General features: G+C 35.2%; 7 protein-coding genes across 7 annotated transcripts; 5 read left to right on the top strand and 2 right to left on the bottom strand.

The window, feature by feature from the left end:
* Positions 1-465: 465 nt before the first annotated feature.
* Positions 466-8,057, bottom strand: GCK72_001574 (uncharacterized protein; the record flags this gene model as incomplete). The annotated part of the gene is made up of 7 exons (XM_003114758.2): positions 466-646; positions 694-1,278; positions 1,431-1,946; positions 3,439-4,026; positions 4,075-4,203; positions 7,137-7,910; positions 7,963-8,057. 7 exons carry the CDS (start codon positions 8,055-8,057, stop codon positions 466-468), a joined length of 2,868 nt encoding a protein of 955 aa, XP_003114806.2.
* Positions 8,058-8,734: 677 nt separating this feature from the next.
* On the top strand, positions 8,735-9,973 carry GCK72_001575 (uncharacterized protein; the record flags this gene model as incomplete). Its single annotated transcript, XM_003115115.2, has 3 exons — positions 8,735-8,811; positions 8,961-9,761; positions 9,859-9,973. 3 exons carry the CDS (start codon positions 8,735-8,737, stop codon positions 9,971-9,973), a joined length of 993 nt encoding a protein of 330 aa, XP_003115163.2.
* A 2,017-nt stretch (positions 9,974-11,990) lies between these two features.
* On the top strand, positions 11,991-13,035 carry GCK72_001576 (uncharacterized protein; the record flags this gene model as incomplete). The annotated part of the gene is made up of 4 exons (XM_003114853.2): positions 11,991-12,125; positions 12,242-12,409; positions 12,512-12,865; positions 12,934-13,035. 4 exons carry the CDS (start codon positions 11,991-11,993, stop codon positions 13,033-13,035), a joined length of 759 nt encoding a protein of 252 aa, XP_003114901.2.
* A 583-nt stretch (positions 13,036-13,618) lies between these two features.
* Positions 13,619-13,930, top strand: GCK72_001577 (uncharacterized protein; the record flags this gene model as incomplete). Its single annotated transcript, XM_053723037.1, has 1 exon — positions 13,619-13,930. The coding sequence occupies one exon, from the start codon at positions 13,619-13,621 to the stop codon at positions 13,928-13,930; it is 312 nt and encodes a 103-aa protein (XP_053591682.1).
* A 466-nt stretch (positions 13,931-14,396) lies between these two features.
* On the top strand, positions 14,397-15,537 carry GCK72_001578 (uncharacterized protein; the record flags this gene model as incomplete). The annotated part of the gene is made up of 3 exons (XM_003114747.2): positions 14,397-14,479; positions 14,549-15,346; positions 15,438-15,537. The coding sequence occupies 3 exons, from the start codon at positions 14,397-14,399 to the stop codon at positions 15,535-15,537; spliced, it is 981 nt and encodes a 326-aa protein (XP_003114795.2).
* Positions 15,538-16,147: 610 nt separating this feature from the next.
* On the bottom strand, positions 16,148-17,673 carry GCK72_001579 (uncharacterized protein; the record flags this gene model as incomplete). Its single annotated transcript, XM_003114805.2, has 8 exons — positions 16,148-16,289; positions 16,333-16,478; positions 16,528-16,594; positions 16,668-16,752; positions 16,799-16,918; positions 16,968-17,123; positions 17,188-17,366; positions 17,417-17,673. 8 exons carry the CDS (start codon positions 17,671-17,673, stop codon positions 16,148-16,150), a joined length of 1,152 nt encoding a protein of 383 aa, XP_003114853.2.
* A 6,287-nt stretch (positions 17,674-23,960) lies between these two features.
* On the top strand, positions 23,961-24,582 carry GCK72_001580 (uncharacterized protein; the record flags this gene model as incomplete). Its single annotated transcript, XM_003114983.2, has 3 exons — positions 23,961-24,006; positions 24,058-24,242; positions 24,286-24,582. The coding sequence occupies 3 exons, from the start codon at positions 23,961-23,963 to the stop codon at positions 24,580-24,582; spliced, it is 528 nt and encodes a 175-aa protein (XP_003115031.2).
* Positions 24,583-25,358: the final 776 nt, after the last annotated feature.

A 25,358-nucleotide genomic window follows, 5' to 3' on the forward strand; every position in this document is an offset into this window, starting at 1 on the left:
ACGAATACTAGCAATTTTCTGAACGTTTAACAGAAACTGTAACAGGTAATTCTCAATGAAAATTTAATGGAACTGGACGAGGTTAAAAATATTAAAGGTGTGATGACAGGAAAGAGTTCGGGGATTACGTGTGCTTTTTGAAGACGAGGCGTTATACTTTACGTTAAATATGATAACTTGTCCGACAAACAACTTAGAAATTCAAGACAACTGATGACTAATTATTTGTGAACATGTAGTTAAATCTGACATCATAAAGACTTCGCTTTTGGTGGATTCTGGGAAATCTGCAGAAGTGAAAATTGGAATTTGATAGAATTTCAAATGGAAGTTTAGACCGGAGATTTCAATACAGAATTAACTTTATTAAACATAAGTTTTTGAAACAGAGTTATTAAGATGTTCATTACAATATAAATTTCAGAGTATTCTCTTCTTAAACATTCAATTAAACGTTTGTTGTTTTCAATAGAATCTCTTGACGGGGCGTTTCTCCAAAAACTCTTTTTCAGTCATATTCCACGCGGCAAAAGTTATATTGTTCTCTGCAATTCTTATGGATGCCACGTGTTGATCCGGATCTCGAACAATGTAATCTGGACTGCTGAATTTGTGAACTCCCCAAGTACATTTCCGATAGTGGCCTCTGAAATATCTAAATTTTATCAGACATCAACCCAATTATAGACTTACTTCCTAGCAAATTGATAAACTGGCAGTTTATCAGATGAGTCCAATCGATTGATTGGGATTCTATTCATTATTTGATTCGGATTGAGAGGATGTCTAAATACCGTGACAGATATGCTCAAATACTCTATATTGTAATATCCTTCATCTGATATCCAATTATTCAGAAACTGAATGATCGCAGTATCGCTTATAACTCCTTCGTCAATAAACAACTGTCTACCTTCGAAATTGGATAAAATGTCATCTGCCAAGGAAGACATTGTTTCAATTTCTAAAACTTTCGTCCTAGCAAATTCCAAATTTCTTCCAAGCAACGCGCTTTCTAACTCAGAAAGTCTGATAAAATCCTGATTAGGAGAGATCTTCAGAAAATCGTGGAAATCAGCAACTCCTAGGTCACTCGCCACATCTGTACTAGTAATATTCTTTAGTTTTGAAAATGGTGGCGTCAGGTTGTTAACATTTAACTGATATTTGATGGATGAACCAAAGAAGTCAAGGAAATAATCATGGATATATGGAAGTAGTGTTTGTTCCTGTTCCAATTCGTATAGTACCATCAGGAGGTGTTTTCTGGTTTGCATACTGAAAGGAATGAAATTAACTGATTAGGGAAGGAGTATTTTCTAAATAATTCCTAAATGAAAACAATTGGAAATCAGATTTGTTCCCACCAAAACAATGGCTCTGATAATAGAAACGGGCTACCTGATTTACTCTCTTGCTTAAATACTCACCTCACTTCTAAATCCATTCCGAGTAGATTCATTGGGATAAGAGGACGACCTCTGAGTTCATGTCTCATATTGATACTCATAAATGGACTGTCTCCACTACTAGATGATGAAATATTGATATACGACGGCGGTCTCCACTCATAAGTGATTGAAATTATCTTGTCGAAACGGTTCCTCATCAATGATTTTATATTTTGATAGAATTTCTGAGAACAAGAAGCCATCATCAACAGATCCACCAATTCCATGCTTGACAAGATCTCTCGTTGAATCAACCATGAAAATTTTGAAACTTCTATGGAGTCTCTGGGAGGATCTGCCTTTTGGAGTGGAGTTTTCTGGAAATTCTTCTGAATTCTTCCTCTCATAACCTCTTCTTCTGTCATTCTCCAGGAAGCTAATTGGATTCCTCTAGTAGTGATTCTCAGTGATGCCACGTGTTGATCAGCATCACGAATTATGAAGTTTGGACTACTGAATTCTTCTATTTTCCAGTCGCATTTACCCCATCCTTTTCTGAAAACTATTGTTTTCTATATACAGCAAATAAACTATATGTAGTAGGGTTATTCAGGTCATGTAAAAATGTATTTAAGACAACAATGTCTCGCTCAAGCCACCAGGCCAAGTTACACATGCACCAAGTTGATCCGTTCCGGCTGATTTTTTAATAGGTTAGTACCCTGGGAATTGTAAGAATTTTATACTATACCAGATTAGGCTCCGCCCCCTTTGACCTACCGAAACAATCGATTGAAGTTGAAAAATGAAAATTTTTCTTTCGAAAGATAGGATCAAAATCTTTTCAGAAATGAATTGCAATTTATAAGATATACACCTTTTTTCTAGCTCCCCTGCATCATATAAAAAAAATCACTTTTTTGAAAAATTTGTCAATTTTTTCATGTTTTTTGGATTTTTCGGCTGGTCGAAGTACTGCGGTCCGAAGCGAAATTATGTTTTTAAGATACATATTTGTGTGGGCTATCCGAAAATATAAAGACTTACCCCAGATTTGGGTGTCTAGCTGAGTTATGATCCAAAAAGTGACGAAATTTAATGCATTTCAACGTACCCCCCTCCATGGTAAAATACTGGTGGCTGACAAAAATCAAAAATATTTCTGATTTAATTTGAACAGAGCTAGCGTAGTGTTCACACAACTGTTCAGACAATTCTAGCCATGTTTCAGTGAGTTACAGACAACTCCTCCATTTTTTCGACTCAATAAGTTTGAGCTCTTGTAACTTTTCAGATTATGACTCAAAATCTTAGAAACTTTGAGAAAATTATGGAATATACTACAAAAACACAATCAATTAGCTGAATATGTATCTTAAAAACATAATTTCGCTTCGGACCGCAGTACTTCGACCAGCCGAAAAATCCAAAAAACATGAAAAAATTGACAAATTTTTCAAAAAAGTGATTTTTTCTATATGATGCAGGGGAGCTAGAAAAAAGGTGTATATCTTATAAATTGCAATTCATTTCTGAAGAGATTTTGATCCTATCATTCGAAAGAAAAATTTTCATTTTTCAACTTAAATCGATTGTTTCGGTAGGTCAAAGGGGGCGGAGCCTAATCTGGTATAGTATAAAATTCTTACAATTCCCAGGGTACTAACATATTAAAAAATCAGCCGGAACGGATCAACTTGGTGCATGTGTAACTTGGCCTGGTGGCCTATGCTCGAGCCAGTCAGAGATTGTCTCTTATTACTTTTTTTCCTTATTCACGAGCGTCGAGAAACTTTGTTTTTTTTACAAATCTTAGTTTAGCGTTGGTCTAACAGCATTTCTCCCCCATTTTTGCATTATTCGACATGCGCATGTACTATAGAAAAACTGTAAAAATGAGGAGAAATATAGAAAAATTAGAGAAAAATATGTTTAAAAAATACATTTTTCACCGGTCGTGATTTGGGGTAAAATATGTATTAAAATACATTTTTATATGAATTGAATAACCCCATAAAGATTCCACTAATAACCCCTCTCACTCCACCTTCTGTCATAACGATATTTCGGAATCTCCTGATTTGCATCAAATTGTTTGATGTCAATATTTCTCATTATGTTTTCTGGATTTAGATCATTTACTTCCCCGCGATATATACTCAAGAACTCCAATTTTTGATGTGTTTGACTTGATTTCCAACTGTTCAGAAACTGAATGATATCATCATCTGTGACTATTCCATCAGTTATAAACAGTTGTCTTCCCTTGAAATTTCTCAAAATATCTCCAGCTCTACTTTCCGTAATCCATATATCAAGCACTGTGGTCTGAGCCAGTTTCAGACTTTGTTCGTTTTCAAAAATTCCGCTTCCATTCAATCGAATATATTCCTGGGAGGGTGAGACAGTTAAGTACCCATCCCACAATTGTGTACCTACTCCTTCATTCCGGAAACAAATATAACTATACTTGATGTTCTCCAGTCTAGGTAAATAGTCCAAACAAAGACTTTCTAAGTGATACTCAATAGATGATCCGAAAAACCCTCTGAAATAGTTGTGGATGGTCTGTAACATTCGCTCTCCGTCTTGTTGATTGCATAGTATGAAGAATGGGTGATTCCTAGTTGCCATGCTGAAAATATCTGATTTATATAAACTATTTGTTCAACGAACAACTCACCAACACTCTACGTCGATTCCAAACAGATTCATTCGAACTATCGATCGGTTTCTTGCTTCTCCTCTTGGTACCAATTTCATAAACTCGTTGTTATTACTGTTAGACGATGAAATACTAGCCTTTTCTAGGCTAGAAGAGGAGTATGATATCGAAATGATCTTATTAAATCTCGATTTCATAGTTCTTTCTATCCTTTCTTTAACCTTTTTCGAGCAAAACGACAGAAGAAGGATATCGATTAGTTCCATACTTGAGAATATTTCAGCTTGGACCACCGAGGGAAAACCAGAAAGTTTCATAGTTTTCATTCTGAAATAATGAAAAATATAATAGAGACAGAGAGGTAAAGAAAAGAGAGATTCAAAAAAATCAATGAGTGGAACGAGGAGATGTAGTGAGTCTTGTGTGTCCTCATCTCTGTCACGTCGTCACCCTTCCATTCCCACGACAGAGACACACGGTCTCATTAGAGCAAATATCGCCAAACGAAGACAGTACGATACACATCTGAGAACAAGACTAACTTTGCGTAACTTTTCTCTTCATTTTTGTATAGTTGAAAACTTTTTGATATCTATTCGAGGTACACTGATAGATGAGCACGTGTGTTCTGCTTGAATGAGACAGAAACTGAGAATTCAAACTACAAAAGTTCATGCTGAAAACTGTCATAATTGAGATCGTCTCGTTCCAGAAATGTCTTCTGAGATCAAACTGACAACTAACGGAAAAAATGTTTTTGTTCCAATTATCAAGAAAAAGTATCAACTATTTCTGGGAGCGGTTCTGAAACGATATGATTGTGATTTGGGCTCCAGGACGTTTTGAAACCAGTTGTGTCTGGTAACATATTCACTTGAAAATGAACAACAACTTCATCAGAATTTTCATGGTCTCAAACTGTCTGGTTTCGAAATGCCATGGTTTCCAATGTTCTGTTCTAAAACCTTCCAAACCAAAAAATTTGTTTTAAAAATCCCAATTTTCGCCGCGTGACATCGTCTCATTTCTTTTTTTCTTCGTCCCACCGCCTATCTATTCTTTATCTAAATTCACTTCTAATTTATCCGAAATTCGAAAGTTCGACTGGAAAAATAAGTGAGAAAAAGCAACACATGACCCTGTGTTATATCGTTAGGTGGAGAGTAGAGTGGAGAGTGGAGTATAAGTAACTATTTATTTACATAAGGAATAACCGAAAACTATTAGTTCTCTCGGTTTATGGGCAGATCTTCTTGCCACGTGTGACCTTAGGGTTAGGCGATCACTAGGCTAGACCATTGCTAGTTCACACCACAACACCTCCCTTTCTTCAACGAAAGTCCATTTGTCTACTGTCTTCTGAATCGTCATTCTTCCACGACAGTCGCTGCTCAGACTCTACAGATTTTCCTTCTTGGACATCTGTCCCGATCGTTGTCCTTCTACGGTCCTTCGACGACACACGATCTTCAGCACGTCTAACAGGCCCATACTCCAAGGGTACAACGGATTGAGGGTACAATGACTCTTAGGGTACCATGACTCAGAGGGTACTATACTTTTAGGGTACAACGAGTAAGTTGCTCTTAGGGTACAACAGATTGTTGACTGAAAGGGTACAACGATCTGAATACTCAAAGGGTACAACGATCTGAATACTCAAAGGGTACAACAAAGTTTTTGATCACAACTGAACTTTTTACAGTTTTATTATTGAAACTGTATGAAGTTCGACCGAATAATAGTTCTACTGTGGAACGTTGTTTAGTCTGATCTAAAATATATAAGTTTCATTGAAATAGGAATTGAGTTTGGTTATTCAAAACACAATATCTGACTGGCTCGAGCACAAATCACCAGGTCATGCCACATTTCAGCCAAACAAATTCATTCTGGTTGATTTTTTGATATGTTATCGCCCAGCATATTCAAAGATATTCATAGCATAACCCATTAGGATCCGCCTCCTTCGGTGACGAAAATCAACAATATTTCTGATCTCAGTTATTCAGAGCTAGAATAGTACTCACGAAATCTTGCAGCATGTACTGATCATGTTTCAGTTAATCAAAAACACTTCAGAAATTGACCTTCATTTTTTCCAGTTGAAAGTTTGAGTTTTCGTAGCTTTCCAGATTTTGATTCAAAAACTCAAACACTTTGGAAGAATAGTGCAATCTTCTAAAAATACAAATATTTTATTCAAGGGGATACGAAATATTCACTTTTCGATCATAACTCTCCTAGACACTGAAATCTAGGGAAGGTATTTGTATTTTCGAATAGCCAACACAAATATGAATTTTATCATCATGATTTTGTTTTGGACAGCAGTGCTTTGACTAGCCGAAAAATCCAAAAAAAAACTATTTGAAATTATAAATACCTTCCTCAGATTTCAGTCAAAAAAGTGAAGATTTCGACGTACCCCTTGAATAAAAGACGTCAATTTCTGAAGTGTTTGTGATTAACTGAAACATGATCAGAACATGCTGCAAGATTTCGTGACCAGAATCATAACATGTTTGAATTCTAGTTACAATTGAAGCAGTCCGCATGTGTCAAGTTGAACAAAACATCATCAAGAAAATTCCAGTCATCAATTAATATTCGGATTGTACCAAAAAAGTTCAAACCTAAACTTGAAAATTCTAGCCATTGACTGGGCATTCTTTGTTTGTTGTTTACTTTATTTCTTTCTTTTCCATATTTCCATATATTCAATAAACAAACATTAATTTCTATTGAACAAAACCAATCATGATAATAAAAGTTTTCATCGAACAAACAATTAGACAAATATATGCGAAATTAGGTGATATCAGACTAAGAATATTGTTAAGCTCACAATTATTTCAAAATCTTCCGGAAATGAAAATGGTTGAAGAAATACATCCCAGCTTTCTCCTCATCTTTTCTTATGATTTTTCTCCCTTTCGGTTGGTCAATAGATCTGTAAATAAGATTATTAACAGTTTTAAAGACGGCTATGTATGGGAACACATCAATTTGGAAATCGATCAACAGGATCTTCATTCAAAAATTTGAACTATTTTAGAAATAGTAACTGTAACACTTACACAACATTTGCTCCATCTAGAATGGCAAACACTTGGTTTCTGAACGATTCTTCCATGGCTTCGCAGTCTAGAGTCATCTCGAATATCTTGAGATTTTCCAGTTTTCCATTGTACCAAGCTAGGACAAGAGAGGACAAATCGGTCGGGTCGATAGGCGCCGTGTTGAGAGTCAAACAAATAACTTCACATTTCATTGTTAGGAATGATGAAAAGGCAAGCCACTCATTTTTTTGAAGAATGAATAGTGATCGAACATTCAACTGGAAATGTTGCTTTCCATCGGTTAGAACTTTCGATTCATCAAACTTCAACCGTTTCAATGTATGATCTCCTAACAACTTTCTTCCATCTTCAACACTCAAATGAACTTTTTTGAGTTCCACTTGGTTAGGCTTGATTCGTTCATAGAATGAAAATTTTGGAAAAATCAAATAACATTGCAAGCATGTGTTGTTGACTGTGAACAAATCTTTCAGGTATTGAATCAAGAATTCGCACTTTTCAGCACTTTTCTGTACCTTTTGTTCGCATTTCAAAGTGAAAGACTGACGATTTCTAGTCAGAATTGTCTCTTTTCCATTCATCATCCTCTTTTGACCGTTTTCCAGTTCTTTTTTGAAATTGAACAGAACTTGATTTTGAGTGCTCAAAGAACTCTGAACGCTGATATCCATTTTTTCAGGAATGGTGAAGTAGTAATTGATAAACTCCAATCGAGGTTTTGAACTTTGTATTGTCCTTTTCAATCGCTTTGATAAGAAACTCATCTCCACGCTGAAAATTGATGGATATGTGAAAAATGAAGAAGAAGAGAAAAATAACTCACATCTCAATTGGTTCAGTCTGAAACAATACAAGTCGTTGTGCCAGAAATGGAAGTTTCAGCAGTGGTAACTTTTTTGGGTCTTTTTTGAGATCCATTGGAACCTTAAAGAAAGACGAATTGCAACCTTGAAAGTACGATAAACCGGAATGAAGGAGAAAAGGTTCATCATCACCACACTTTAAGAACATGGTAAGTTCGAAAGAAGGAAAAATGCCTATTACGTTTCAATAAAATATCATCTGGGGGAGGGTCTTTTTTCACAAATCAAAGCAGCGAGCAGTTGAAAAAGACGGCGTTTGTGATTGCGTCTTGAGTTCAGAAAACATTGAAAATTGCATTTTAGAGGCAAGGCTATCAGAGCTACCGGGGTTTTTTTCACTTAATTTGAATGTTCTTGCTAAATATGAAGCATCATGCGTCTAATAAGTTAACGCAGTCCTAAAATCTTTTAAAAAGTGAGAGACAAATCAGTGAAAATTTTGGTGGAGAAAAGAAGGTGTATCTTCATCAAATCAATACAAGATGAGAGAGGGTACGCAGACGGCTAGACGTGTTCCCTTTCTCATACAAGTATGCCACCTCTCCATTATCTTTTCCCTCTCATTCTAGGGGTCACATGTTCGCTTGACCACTGCCCTCTCTTGCCCTCACTTGCCCTCGTCTGGTGGCCGAAACGAAGCAGATTACCCACTTTCAACATACATAAACATGCGATCCGACTATTCTACTCAATCGTCTGATTTCTGATTGTTTTAAGGTTTCCATCATACAAATGTCAAAATTTCCATTATTCCAACTTCCGGGCGTTCCACGAACATTGGTGTTTCAGTTGATGGATCCAGAGCAAGTGTGAGTTTACATCAAATCACATGAGAACATTGTTCTTTAATAACTAAATCATGAATACATGAACAGTCTAAAACAAGATAATGTCACCTGAACAAGTATTAGTGAATGAACCAGAACTAAGAATAATTCAAACTTCAAACTTTTTCCAGAATCGAGCTCACATTCATCTACCGAGCCATCAAGGAGACAGTCAGTTTATCAAAGCTCCGTGCTTCTCATTTCCTCCTTCTTCTTCACAATCCACCATGCAACTCTATAAAAATTGTTATTCAATTTTCCGAAAACTCAATCAACTTCACACTGATTGCCAAGATCGAATATTCAGAAGAGGCTTTCTCAAGTTGGGAAATTGATGGAAATCCCGTTCACGGACAGAAGTTGAACAAAACGAACTTCTCCTTATTCTTTGGTAAAACATACTCCGATCAAGAACTTGTTGTGAAAAGTCTCACTCAACATTTCCATGAAATAATGCGATTCAATGATTACAGTTTCCGAGCAATTCAAGTTTCACTGAAAAGTATTATGAGCAATTTCATATGGAAACACACTAAAAAGTTCCGTGATTTTGTATACTATCAGAATGAAATCGACACTTCTGCAACATCGAAAGAACTCAAGTTTTTGTTAGAAGAGATCACAGTAAATCAACTGGAATTGAGACTGAAACCTGAAATACATCCAACAATTTCTAAATTGAAATTGAAACATTCAACAATGCAGCTGGATTATTCTCTATCAATCCATTTCGATAGTTACTTTGATATGAAGTGTGAAAAAGTATGGATTACTGTATCAATAGTCAACTCCGAGGATATTGTGAATTTCGTGAGAAATTGGTTAGATAGAAATCTGGAAAATCTGCAATTTTTCTCGGTGGAAATAAGGAATGACGTGTTCGACGAAGATTTCATATTTTCAAAATTCAAGCAGTTTATGATTGAATTTCCGTGAGTTCTCTTTTCAATTAGCTTTCTAAAATTTCAAAGTGAACACATGTTAATACCGTTGTAATGTCTGAACATCTCAAATTCATGATACTTTCAGACCTGATCATCCGAAACACAACACAAGACCAAATATCAGGGATATCAAACAGTCAAGTGGAAAGTCGGCACGACTTTCATTTTATTTGAAAAAATTTGAATTCGAAGTTGAATAGTTCATTTGATTCTGGTTATGAATTACAACTAGATATTTCTATATTTAAGATTGCCCCTTTTCTTTAGTAGGTATTCAAGATTTAGAGTTGGTAGCCATATTCTTCTTGTCTTAATATGTATTCTAATTTTCATAATGTATATTCATGTCTAGATTTTCTGAGAAATATAACAGTTAAACTGTTCTCTCACTTTCCTCATGACACAGAAATAATGATAGGTGAAACGGAAGGTTGTGAAGATTTGTTTCTGAAAATGGAGTTCTGTTTGATATCTCATATGCTCTCACTCGCCTTCTGAAAATTGTCGACACAGAAGACCGGTAAGGGGGAAAGAAAATGAGTAGGCTGATCATGTTGACTACAGAATGACTTACAAACCAAGCAGTGACAACTTCGATTAGAACTGAAAACTCATAAACTACGATGTTTGGTTTCGAACTTGTTACTCACTTTGAGCCTGATCTACGTGTGCTATTACTATAACTACCATCAAGAGTGGAGGCACAAAACAAATTGTTGAAGACCCAAACTGCACCATTATACTTATAACAGCTTCCCGATGCTTCTGATATGTGACTGGAGAGATTTTAGATTTTAGCTTAGCCATCAAATAAAAGATATCAATTGCACTCGTGACCATCAGTATATTCAGGACAATTCCGCTGGATAAGACAACAGAAAAGAATAAAATAAAACTGGTAGTTTTCAAATAAATGTCCAAGTTTGGGAGAGCCATAAAGTTCAAAATCATTGATAGCCCACCGATAAAATGGTACCAGTTAATGAGCCATCTCGGCTCGGTGAAGTCAATTTCTAGCATTTGTGATTTTTGATAATGAAGTATGTGTTCATTGTTTTTCAGCTATTCTTTGCAGAACATATATTAATGAGGCAAGTGAAAAAAGAGTTATTAATGAGACAGGTGCATGTTTTCATGCGTTTCTCGAAAGCAGAATCTGATAAAACAAGGAACAAGCATTGATCAGAATGCTTCTTATCACGCCTACAGTATGCATGTATGTTCAGATTATTCAAATAAAATTAGAAAGTTTCAACCTGCATAGTCAGAAGCATTTGGATATCCAGGAGTTTCTACAAGGCTGATCAGGGAACAGATTTTTGAAACAACCAATATTAGTTCTTGTTAGATTGTGGCCAGGAAACACCTTTCACCGTTTGGCACAGGCGAAAACTGCTTTTGTTGAAAAAATGGTCATTTTCTGGGATCATTGTTCTGTTGGAATTGTGAAAATTAGCGAATACTTATCGGACATTGTCGGTTGTAAAATCATGTCTTTCGGTGCTCCTAACTAACCAGTGTTCCTAACACGAAAGGGTGATTGGCGACTGGATCATGATCTATTGGTGCCGGGACGTTAATAAGATTTAGAAGCGCCTAGTATGGATAGAATTCTGCCAATCGAAGACATGGAAAAAGACATAACTGTTGTCAAGAATAGGCATATATCTGAATTAAAAGGAACAATACATTCAATGTTTCCGGATTGATTAACGGATGGTTACCGACGATTGTCTTGATAGATGCCAGTCTGTCTGAAAATTGAATATCCAATCTGTTGTTTTGTTTTATGTTGTGCATTTTGTACTCAATAACTTCATTTCCTAATAAAACATACGAAATATGAGCTTGAAATGAAAAGTAACTGAATTTCAGCCTTATATGTTGTAATTGTGCGCCAAAGACGCACCAGACCGGATTTCTTCCCCTTGAGAAAATCACGGACATAAAAAGTTGTGTTCGAAATTCTAACTCCAAACTATATTTGTGTTCATATCGATATACAATTAACACCACAAAATATTGTGTCCTCCCCGACAGAAAACAAATAGAGAAAATTGTGACAACGAGAAGAGTCTGCGTCTCTCTTACCTCTATTATGTCTAGGAGTGTCTGGTCAGTTAAAGCGAGAGTATATAAAATACTCAACTTTTGTTTCTGATTCTATTTCTCTCCGTTTTTTTCTGTTTCAACTGTCATTACGACTTTTCAGAGAAAATGTCATCATCCCCAAAGAGTGTTGTTATAACTGGAGCCAATCGTGGTATTGGATTGACTATTGTGAGAGAATTGATCAAGGATAAGAATATCCACCATCTCATCGCAACAGCAAGAGATGTGGAGAAGGCCGAAGTGAGTTTGATCTGAAATTAAACCAATAAGTTCCATATGTTCAATGAGAATAAATTGGATCCGAATTCAGTCGAGCTTGGTGATGAATTCAACAAGTATTCCTCCTCTCATTCCAGGATCTGAAATCTATCAACGACTCTCGTCTTCATATTCTACCTCTCGATGTTGTTTGCGATAAATCTATCGACACTTTCGTAGCCAAAGTCGCCGAGATAGTGGGATCAGACGGTCTCAACCTTCTTGTGAACAATGCTGGAGCTGCATTCGAATACAGAACTAAAATTGTGAGTTTTTCAGTTCGTCTCTTCATTCTATTAAAAAAAGTAGACTTATTAAAAAGCCTATACTTGAATTAAATCAGTGTACAATGTTGTTTCTTTTCTCAGGAACCAAATCGTGCTACACTGGCCAAACAATTCGATGTCAACACTATCAGTCTAGTGATTTTAACCCAGAAGTTCCTTCCACTTCTCCGTAAATCTGCTTCCAAAGTATCCGGAGATAAACTATCAATTTCTCGTTCGGCTGTAATCCAAATATCTTCTGGACTTGCATCAGTGTCTCAGAACAATTATGGATCTGATTTAATTCCAATGCTCGCTTATTCAATGAGCAAAACAGCAGTCAATCAGTTCAATAAGACGTTTTCAATCGATGTGAAAGACGATCACATTCTGAGTGTCAGTTTTGCTCCTGGATGGATTAAAACAGATCTCGGAGGACCGGACGCCCCATTGACGGTAAGTTGGGGAGTAGAAGAATTTTGCTTCTTCTGATTCACTATAATTTTATACGGAAACCATTTCAGCTCGAGGAAGCCGTTCCGGTGTTGGTGTCCAGTTTCTACAAGTTGGACAACTCTCATCATGGCGGATACTATCAAAGAGACTTAACTCCAACCCCATACTAATTAGTATGCATTGTAATATATTTTTGACGTATCGCTCGAATTTCAATTTCAATAAATAAGTCATCTTATTTGAATTTAGGCAGCAAACATGAAATAGTTTCATAGAACTTAAACTAAAAAATAAGTAGTTTCCTAATACCAGTTGACCGTCACTGCTCCATCTGCGCCTCTGTCTATCACGTTGTGCCATCTGGAGAATGCAATGAACGCTCTATGCATGCAAATACTCCATTACCTCTCATACGACAATACCTCGTTGTTACATCTCCGTCACTCTTATTTATCGACCATTTTCAAAATTTCCAGCAGTTCATCAGAACCACAAATTCGTGTCAATACGGAAAGGTTGACTGATGAAAATTTGAACCTGCTGGTTGATTTTCTCAACTCGAAGACCTCTCCATATATCAGTATTAATACTAATCAAGAGGAAAAATTGGAACGTTTGATTCGAAATATCAAAAGCACTTTTGAGAAAATTGTTGTTCAGCCATCAACTAACATTCATAGCATTCAATTTGAAAGACTCGAATGTAAATTGTTAACCATTTGTGGAGCTTAATGGGTCAAAATTGAACAGTTGATGGCTTTCGATTTCAACAGAGCTCCATTCTTCGATTCAACTCTTTCTAGTAGAGATTTGAATACATTTCTGAAAATGTGGAAAGAAGGAAGAACACATCGAAAAATGGAGAGATGCTGTTTCTACTGGGAGACTTCAGCCTTGAACATGATAGATGTATTGGAAGGATTATGGTCAAGTTTAGAAGACATAAATGCTTTGAATTCTGATGGAAAAGCATTCAAAATCGGTGGAGTTAATAGAAAAAGTGCTACGCTTCAACTCGAGAAAGGTCAAGGATCTGTGAACTTGGAATTAAATGTTAATCGCTAATTAATCATTTCAATGAATGAAAATCCTGTTTTTAAAAAACTGTGTATACTCATCATGTTCACCTTCAATATACTCGAGAATTCACAGTCAAACCATCTGCTATATCCAGATATACTACTCATTCTTTGCAAGAATTCCTCAAAGTCTAAAAAAGACTATCGTGGTTGTCGTCAACAAGTTGCACAAACAAAAAGACACGCAGATCGACACCATTCCCTACCAGTATTAATTAGGGGAAAGGCACACTGCCCAGATGACGTGAGAAATAGAATGTGCGCTCCATTGAGTTTCCCGGCATCTGTCCCTTCTTTGAAGGATCTCCATAGGCGAGATCTTTCACTATTTATAATCAAAGTTATCCCATTTTCTGCTGCTTCTTTTGAGTTATCACCTCCAACTTTCAATAATTGTTTCTTCAATTTTTCGTCTATAGGAAACAGAAAAGGGGTCAATTTTCAAAGAGGAAATGACAACGAAACCATTCCTTCTGTGGAAGCTCCCACACGTGGCTCGAAAACAAGTTCTCGATTATATGGATCCGATGGAACTGTGAGTTTCTCAAAGACAGTTTTTAAAAACAAACAAATAGGTCACGTACTCTAAACATTAATTTTCCAGAATCTTCTTGACATTTATGTCCAAGCATATCAAATACTCCGCTTTTGGCTTATTGGAAGCTGACAAATTCTCTTGGACAGTCATGAACAATCTCAAAGTGATTGAAGTAATTTCAAAAGATCGCACCAATCGAAAATTCAAAATGAACTTTCAAATTACTCAAGTTCCACCAAATAACAAGACCATAAAACTCAAGAATAGGAAGATTCCATTCAAAGCATCCAAAAAGACTTTCAACTTGAAATCTGAGAAAAACGAAGAGGATAACATTTCTATTTTAGATGATCTCACGGAGCACCTGCTTGTCATTTTCAAAATAGCTGAGTATGGTCTTCATTCTGAATTCAATTTATTCGATTCCCCGATATTCAAAAACACCAAGCGATTCTCCGAATTGCAACTCAATAATCAAGATCTGACAGTTGAACATACAAGAACTCTTCTCGAAACAATGGAAATTGACTTTTTGACACTATATCTGACCCGTCCAAAAATCAAGAAAGGTCCGGAAGATTTTCAACTGAAGCACAACATCATGAAACTTGGAAACATCGATTGGCTCAAGTTTTCTTCAGTGTTGAATATGAAATGTGAAGAACTGATTCTCGGAAGAATGAACCATATCACACAGAAAGATTTTTCGGACTTCGTTAGAGTTTGGTCAGAAGGAGGATTCGAAAACCTGACAAGTTTTTATGTGCAGGTTCCACATGTCTGGGAACAGAGAGATATTGATATGTCTTATTTATGGAGAAATGAAGTCTACGAAAGTTTCAAATCCATGGATTTAACGATCGTGTAAGTAACTTATCATAATTCAAGCTGACAATCAATGTTAAGATCATTAAAAAACTGGATGATAATTTTTTATCGAAATTTTTTGTTTCAGTAAAGCTACTCGCAACGGAGATGAGAAGACAATTCAGCGAAACGACGGGAAAAGAGCAGAAATCCTCTTCAAAAACTTCTTCAAGTTCAAAGTTTTGTGAAACAATTCCTATATGATATAGGCTATAGTCGTGTACTTTAAATAAATATTTTTTGGAATGATCATGTCTGAAATCTGTAGAAACACTACTCATTTCCAAAATGAATCGTTCTTCATTCATCAAACTTCGTGCGAGGTTTTTACTCTTCATTGACGCCGCTTTCCCAATTCTAGGTTTTAACATTCGATAAGTCTAAATTATACAAATTGGCATCATTATAAGTCTTACAGTACCCTTAGAGTTTAATTTCTCAGTAGAGCGATATTTGGCTCTTTGGAAAGAAGTTCCACATGAATTTCAGGATTGATTGTTGAAAAAATATTTGTAAAAAATATTTGGAAAGATTAATGTTTCATCCTACTAGATGCCATTAAATGCTGTTAAAAATGATATATTTTTTAAAGTTTGGCATACGGTTTTGAATGCTTGTTTTCTATAAATTTGTCTTCTGAACACATGTATATTCATAACGTTGCGAAACAGTTCTGATTAAAAAAAAACATTTTATTCAACTTTTCCAAAACAAAATGAGCAATTTGAAAACCCGTTTTAAACTTTTTAAATTTCGTCATCGAGAGAAAGAGAACCGGTAGCAATTCAAAATTACAAACTACACATTTTCCGTTGGCTGTTTTTTCGTATTATCCGAAGACTTTTCACCATTCGTTCCTGATTTTTCTGTGAAATGTTCAATAGGAACTCGGATTTCTATCGTTGGTTGATGATCTACGAATCCAGTCGCATCAAGCACACTGCAAGGTTTTAGTTTATTAAACCATTTTTTATGAATCTAACCTTGGAAAACGCGATTTGAACAATCTACCAGCAAAACTTTTTAGACATCCCGTATAAAATGGATTTTTCGTTGGATTTCCTGGGTTTACGGACGCATTCGAAGATGGAGGTGTTGGACGATGTTTCTTACGGTAGAGACCTTTTAGCTGAAATAAACGAGGGATTTTTGAAAGTTCTGAACATTATTGAACTTACATCTTCATTCGTCGTCAAATCTGCACATAAAAGATAGGTGTGGAAGCACGCAAGGCCGATAATTGACCTGAAAAAGTTTTGAGGTTTATTTTACTAGTCTTCAATTTTCCAATTCTAAAAGCTGATATATATAAACTCACCAAGTGGTTAAAAAACAAACAACAATGACGACGACAGATCCAGGTGTTTTTCGCATTACCTCACCGAATGGCATTTGTTGAGCCACTGAAAACATTAAGAGTAGTTCATAGGGGTACAACTGATAACTTACACAAACTCATATGGGTCACAGCACACGCGAAAAGATATATTACAAGAATTGAGAGACAAAATACGAAACGGTAGAAGTATGTGTAGTTTCGGAGACCAATACAGTTACCAACCCATGGGCCTGAAATTTGGATTCTTAGTAGTCATTTTGGATAGACTAGTCAACTTACAATGATGGTCAAACATCAAAACACAATTATCACATATCGCACAATGAGAACATCTTGGAGGTCTGTATAATCGACATGTTGTACAGTACTTCATCTTCACGTGCTCTCCGTTTATGATGACGTCACGGAATCGTGGACGTTGTACATTTGGGTCGTCTGAACACAATTGTTGTTTTCAGAAAAAAAAACATTTTCAGAAAAGCAGATTTTCAAAACTCACTAGTATGTCCATTTGTCATTCCCATTTGTCTGTCCATTTCAATAATTTCAATGTTCTCTACACGTGGCAAAATACCAGGATCCGTAAATGAAGTTGCCACGAAATTAGAGATTACTGTGATTGAGAATACGGCTGCGACTATCGGAATAGCTGGAGAGTAGTCCCATAAAAATGGAGCACTGAAAACCAATTCATTGTGTTTCTTCTGATTCCTTGACCTATAACTCACTCAAACACGAAATACAGTGTTAACGTGGCAATCATCAAGAATACAGTAACCACAAATGCTCCATGACTTCTAGAACAGACCAACCTACCACCACATCCAAATCGATTCCTTCCCGCATGTGTCTTATATTTCTTTTGTTTCGGACCTGGGGGCTGATGTGGTTCAGAATAGTGATATTCTTGAGCTCTTGGAACAATTTCTGCACTGTCTGATGGAGAAGCTGATGATGTTGATGGTGACGTGACAGGTGAGCTCATTACGCATTCTGGAAATAAAAATAGTTGAGGAAAGCAATTTATCCGAAACACTCTTGAATTTTAAAATACGTACAGAAAAAATGAAAGCTACCAATATTACTATACACGATTAAAACACCTATGTGACAAATGAAACGAAATGGTTTTAGTTTTACAACAATTTCTTCTTCTGCACACAGTTGTATGACTCATTAGTTTTTCATCAATGTGTATAGAAGGAACAGGTGGAAACAGGCACATTTCTCTCGAGACATTACATTTACAATTTATGAGAAAAAAAGGGTAAAAGTAAAGTTTATGATGAGGATTCAGGTGAGAAAACGCCACTTTTCAGCTATTTTTGAAATTCTAATGAAAGTAAAAAAACATTTCACGGCTTAGGATTAAACTTTTTATTGTTCCAAGTAGTGACTCCTAGTCTGATTTTAGCTAACATTTGTATTTTTGATTTTGGGTTACTGTAGTCTTTTCTATTCCTCAATCTGAAATGACACCTACTTTCAACGGATCTGATTGAAGAATAATGTAAAAGTGACTAGGAACTTTCGAAAATCCCGAAGTTTAGCGTCAAAACTGTAAGCTGCATCTCATTTTAAACGTTTTCTAGAAATCCTGATTCACGTTTAAAACATACAATCAAGGGAAGAATCACAATTTGCATAACTCCAAACGTTTCATTTTATCGTCAATCATGAACTATAAACTAGAAACTACAGTATTGCCATAATTTCAGTAAAATCTGGAAAACTCACGATTCACGTGTACTTCGTGTCGATTTTCGTCTCTACACCTCTCCGTCTCCTCATCTATCGTTATCTGTAAATAAATAAATTTGTTGGAAACTTTTTGGTCGGAAATTAGAAATCAAGTATACGGTGTGTGACCTATTTGAAATGAAGCGGAAATGAGGAGAATTCAAAATGGAAAGTTTGGTTATAATAATAAGGTTGTTTGAAATGTTTTCTCCTTAAAATTTTGTGAAGATTTTCCTATAAATTTTTTTTTTAAAACTCCTGTAGCTGGAGCTATCATCAGAACATGTTTTAGTAACAGTCATACTTTTTGAAAAAAAGGTAGTACTTCTTCTATTAAAAAGAAAAAAAACTGCTGGAGAGAAACCGGAAGTTTTTTCAACACTCCCAAACCGAAAGTAAATAAAATGAATCCAAAAAACGTATAAAGTTTTGAAAATTGAAATATAAAAATTGCCATTGAGTGCCTCCTGGTCTCTAACTAAACTCTCCATCTCTCTCTCTCTCAATAAGTTCCATTATTTGTTTTCTTTTCCACCAGTGACATACTTCACAAAACTGCGCCCTCTAATACAAATAAACACAATCATTAACAAGGAAAAATTGTGGGAAAAATTGAAATGAAAATATTTGAGATGGCAATCGGATTCTCATTTCATTAAAAAGTTATCTGAAATCTATTGAAATCTATTTGACTACTATAGCTTGAGTTCTATGAGTGGATCACTTTGAAACCAAGTTTCAATAAAAAGGAAAACTGAAAATAGAAAAAAATAGAACACGTAGACCTTCTAGAGTCGACAAACTACACAATTCTAAATATAAAATTCCGACTTTTTGGCGGGTGATTTAAATTTTAAATTATCTGTCATCTATACCCAAAAATAGGAAACCATGTCATTTTGCAGTCAGATCATCTTTAGACACCTGACTAGAAAATAGTACTCAAAAAGTGGAGAGTTCAGAGAAGTAGAGTGGGGAAAACGAGTTTTCAACACTCTTTATACCTATTTTCCACAACATAAAATTGACAAAAAACGAAAAAAAAATGAGAGAGAGTATGATGGGAATGAGAGGTTCAGACAAAGAAAGGGATATTTTTTGAAAAAAGAAATGGAGAAGTTGGGAGAAAGAAGGAAAGAGGATAACGGAATGGAACAAAATTGAATAAATTTTTTGAAGCTTGCCCAAAAAAAACGAAATTGTGTTTTTTCCTAGGTTTTCTGACTCAAACGTAAGTGACGTATTCTCAACTTTTCATCAGATGAATCAGTCGATTTAGTAGGATTTCGGCTGGATTTACAGTAATGTTGAGTTGGTTCAAAAGGTTGATCAACGAGATCAAAATCTATCAAGATGGATTAATATGCTTCCAATGGAATCATACAGTTTTCTTTGTTTTTCATCTTTTTTTTAATCATTTTAATTTCAAAAGTTTCTTTTTAGAAAATTATAACGCAGTAATGCTGGAAACTTTTTAAAGAAATAGAGAGATCTACATAGTTACCAAAAAATTGAAGATGAATCATTAGAACTGAAACCGTGGTGCTCTGGCTCAAATTTTAAAATCCCTTCCTACTGAAAAAAGGAAGTGAACATAATTTTGGTGAGTGAGAGAGAGAGAGAGAGAGCCATTTGTTCAGGTGAATCGCTAATACTGATTTCGATAAACAAAAACTATTCAAAAAGAATAGAATCCCTTTCAATTTCATACTATCATTCTTCTCATTCTGCTCAACCAAGTTTCGAAAAAGGGTGCGAAAAGAATTGAAATAAGAAAAAGAAGAAGCTTATAGGGATTGCGCGGTAGACCTCGCCTCCCATCTTGCGCCGCAAAGTGTAATCAATCATCATCTCATCAAACATATTGATCAAAAGAAAAAAAAATAGAAAAATAGTACGGAAATCTCAGAATTTTAGAGATAAAAGTGGTGAAAGTTTTCGCGCCGCGCAGTGGTTTCGTGTGGTTGAAATTTCATTTCTCACTTCTTTTCTTAGACTTTTCCCAGATTTTTTGACATAGGCCAACTATATAACCTAGATATCGTAATCCATGACTATCATTTTTTTTGTTTGCTATATCTGATTAGACTCATCGGGATCAATTACCCGGCATGCCGTTATAATGCAGTTGTTACGGTATTCTAAAAATTCCTAGATTTAAATACATCTTTGATAAATTTAGTGACTTTCTCCTGCTTTTGTAATATTTAAAATAAATCTTAATGTTAAAGGAGAACTTATAGTAACTTTAAGATAAAAGGTATCGACATCTGGAAATGATAGCAGACAAACTCTGAAACTCTGCTAAAGAATCTCTAAAAATCAGAACTATATAGTATATCCTTCTCACTATTATCTTCTAATTTCTGATCAAATGAAAGTGTCAAAAACCACACGAAGAAGCCATTCAAATAAAAAAGACAAATAATTATCGTCGTAGTCTTCTCATTCTTTTTTCAGATAGTTGTCCATTTTCTCACTGTTGACTGCTACACGAAAAAAGCAGAGAAAGGACAATTATCGGTAGGGAGAAACTAGTTGACAGATGAAAAAGGAGGAGAAAAAGAAAAAAATGTGTCAGATTTCTCAAGGGAAACATGAAAAAAAATTACACGGGTTGAGTAAAAAGGTAAATTTGAGATGAATTTATTGTTTTGGGACGTAGAATTTTACTCGACTCTCGACGCCATTCACAGATGTGACATTTTCAGCTTGGAAAATGGGAAAGACGTTTCAAGTTCGAAATGAAAATCATCACGAAAATCGAAAACTATTTCGAGAATAACCTTTTTGGCTCGTGAGGTTTCGGTTGATCACACTTTGAAATTTTAGATTCTCGATCATTCATTCAGTCTCTACGAAGGAGTCTGCGAAGAAGTTTTCAGCTGATCACAGATGTTTTATTTCAGATTATAACAGCTGACTGAACTCTGAAAAATGAAACCATGTTCGGTATATGCTTCCCACTCAAATTTAGGTTACTGTAGTTGAAGATTCAATCGAAATTTTTAAAATTACAGAATCGAGAGATTCACTCATGTCCGAACACAGAAATAAATATCGTACTTGTCTTTCTTTTTTGAGAACTAGTGTGAACTGTCTCTTTTTATCTAAAAACCTTACTAATATTTCCGGAAAATTCAACTCGATTAAACCTAATATCTTGTAACCAATAAAAATAGAAAACTGAGAGAAAATTGGAAAAAAGGAGAGGAATTGGTGAAAAAAGAAAATAAATTGAAGACTAGCACACACATTCACAAAAAAGGAAAGAGTGAGAAAAGCAAGAAAAGAGGAAACTTGAATAATTCATGAGGGACGAAAAAAAGAAAACCACTCAAGAAAAAACGAAAAACGACGGGAGTGCCTAAGGAATTGGTTTTGGTTTTTATCTGGAAGGAGAGATATTGGTTTTTTTATTTTAATTTTATGAGTTAGTTGGGTGAAGTGTGAATGTTCGATCAGCCAAAATTCTGAGAATTCGAATGGAAAAGTGGGCACTGGCTTTCTGGAGTGCCACGGACAGCTATAATCAGTTCAGCAGTTTTCAGATAATTCCAGGATTCAGAAATGAAAGTTCGGGCGGTTTTGAATCTGTTAACATCATAACGAAAGAGCCCAGAAACCGTCTTTTCTTCCTAAGAAAATGTATTTCTGATGTCTAATTTCAACTTTATGGATTATAAATCATTAGTTGTTACAAAACCAGATTCCTGAAATCACGCATTGAATTCCAAGGAAAAAGTGTTTTCTAATTTATTTTTGGCTTCTTATAAACCAATTTTTTAAAATTATTTACTTTGAATTCTCGAAATCTCACCTCTTCTTCCTCCAACAATGCACGTCTCATTAACGCTGTTGATTCCATTTTTAACTCTTTCTTTCTTCTTTTTTTGCACTTTTTGTTCTCAAAAAGTTCGCGAAAGAACAGAAAATCGAGTTACATGCAGTCGACCAAATTAATAATAATGTGTAGTTTTAGTCGACGGAGAATAAAAGAATCGAGGAGGTGAGGTGAGTTGTGTTGGATGAAAACTAGGAAAATGAAAGAGGAATAGAGAAAAATGGAGGGAAAAAAGTAGGTGATAACACCTCACTCTATTCCCTTTTCTACCTGGAGGCAACCAAAAAAAGCTCTCCATTTTATGAAGAAATCTAGAAATATGCACTTGAAGACTTTGGAGGAGAAGAAGCAGAGAAGAGAAATTTCAAGAAAAACAATTGTTGAATGTTTCCCAAGAGGAAAGGTGCTTAATAGTCTTAACAAATAATTTAGAAACCTTTGAAAAATAATAGAAATGCCTTGAGAAATGTTATTGTTTCAATTCAAAAAACCTTCTGTTGACAAATCTGGAATCAGTTATGAAGCCAATGAACAGGTAGAACCAAGATTGAGTAATCGGTGTTCTGAGATGAAATTATAGACAGAGGGAAGAAAGAGAGTGGGACACGTGTTTTCCTCCGCTTACTCCAGTTTTTATGTTCACATGTGTAATTAGTCAAAGGGAAATCAGCAAAAGGGAGCATTTTATCGGTTGTTCGGAGTCATAAGTGCTCTGTTGATTTATAATTGTTTGACATGTTTTTGGCTTGAAATTCTGAAACTTCGAACCTGAAAGTAGCATAGTAATGGCACATTGTTCAGATATATGCAAATTGCAATATGCAATCATGGCTGGGCTATAAACTGGGTCAAACATTCTCTCCTTTTCCAACTCTCTATTCTCCGGATCTTTTTGATCTGAACCATTGAATTCATAACTCGAATGTGATCTGATACAGAGCAAAGCTAAACTTTGATCTCCAGGAATTAATTATCTTTTTCTTCAAACCACTCTCATTTCGTAACATCCCTGGTTCAAATGTTCATTGTCCACGCATGCTTTTTAATTTTGCATGAAGCATGTGAAAAATCAAGAAAAATCTCATCAACAATAAATGTTTCACCTGCTTTTGAAATGTCATACTTCTTTTCGAAAAAAAATTTTTCTCATTTGAATTTGCTCAGTGTAGATATGAAACTTCGTATCAAATCAGTCTACTCAAACAACGAAACTTCAATAAATGAAACAAATGGATATTTCGAGATGTCTACACCTCATGAACTATTTCAATCAGTCGGATTTTCAGCCTTTTTCATATTTCCGTTTTTCGGAATGTATTTATATAAGATAGTGAAGAAACAGGTATGTTCATCAATCTTCCAACGGGAAATTGGAGAATTCAAAGTAAAAATTACAATGATTTGGAAGAAAGATTTTGTTGAAGTAAATGATATTTCAGGCCGACCAATTCGCTCATTTTCATTCATTTCGTATCGTAATGTATCTCTCAATTCTGAACTTTTTCTTTTCTCTCATTCGTCTTATCCACACTGTCACAGAAACTTCGAATCTTTTCTTGGGCTTCTTTTGGCTCTATTCTACTTTCGTCAATTTCCCTCAAACGTTTCTGGTCCAGGCATTCTGCACAGTTCAGTTGATTTCTCTACTTTATGGTTTCAAATTGAGAAAAACCTCCAAATGTCCTTGCATGGCTATTCCAGTTCTAATCATCATCAAGACTCTCTCGACTTCTGGTAACTGGCGTCGAATATGTTCACTGCTTGCTTCAAAACTTTACTTTTCAGAATTGCTCGTTCTCGAAACATTCCATCTCAAAATCGAACTTCCATTCCTTGAAGTTATGCTTTTTGTGATTTGTCTTTTTCTATTCCTTTTGATTTTACTGAAATGGCAACTCGGAGGATTAAGAATGAATCAAGAGAAATTTAGTGTTTTTATCAATGCATCCGTTATATATATTCTCATCGTAGTAAGTATATCGTATTGAACAATCTCAATCTGAATTTCTTCAGGTTTCATTTCTTTTCATAATTACCCAAAGCATCTTGAGCAATCCATCTGGAAAACGAATCACCACAACCAATCAATATATTTACACACAGTTTCTCCCTTTCATCTGGATTCCGTCTGTCTTTGTTGCTTATTCTGAATATATGCACAAATGGATTCCAAAACCAATTTCACCCGAGCCCCCAGCCATTCAAATGGCTGTTGTATCAACTGGAAATGAAACAACGAATATGAGAAGAGCGAGTATCGATACTACAGTTTCATACTTATCCATTAATGAAATAAATGTTGAGATTTAATTGTTTATAATAAATTTTCTATTTAATTTTTTTTTCGGTCAAAGGAATAATTGAATAATGATGGAAACGGAAAGTGAACGTGACGTATTTCATAGGAAACAGATCAAATAATGTAAAATATACCACGTTCAAAAAAACCTCGTTCTGATCTTATGCGTTTTTTTCGATTTGAGACTAATGACGCGTCAGTGTTTCTAGTTTCACCTGTTTCAGAGATATCAATAAACAAACTTCTTCAGAACTTTCTTTTCTTTTTCATTCAGAAAAATCCCTTTTATCGAAAAAAAAACATTGGGAAGGCTACTGTAGCTTCAGATAATTCAAGTAAATCACCTGCAATTTCTCCATGACAACATACACTTTTCAAGGTATTTCACCTGTTATCTTGAATTCAAAATTAAGTTTTCACTCTTCAAACAAGCCAACCGGACTAAACTTCTTTCCGAATTCTTCAGTGTCAACATGAGAGTATACATAATCTCTCAATATTCTCAATATTCAGACAACAATACTCGGACAGATCATCTTTTTGAAGAATCCGTCCTCATTGAGAAATATGAGAAACTCATTTATCCCTTTCTTCTCATACTTGTTTTCTTGGGATTTTACGCGTACAAAATCATTAAACATCAGTTTTATCAATTTTCGGATCTCTCGAAATTTCATAAATTCATGTACTGCTCCATTATTTCTATCGTATTCTCCATAATTCACATCTTCGTTCCTGCAAAAAATTTTCTATCGAAAATGTTTGTTTTCTCGTATATTATGTTCTT

The sequence above is a fragment of the Caenorhabditis remanei genome, chromosome I (assembly GCF_010183535.1).
Source record: "Caenorhabditis remanei strain PX506 chromosome I, whole genome shotgun sequence".
In the NCBI taxonomy this organism is placed as follows: domain Eukaryota; kingdom Metazoa; phylum Nematoda; class Chromadorea; order Rhabditida; family Rhabditidae; genus Caenorhabditis; species Caenorhabditis remanei.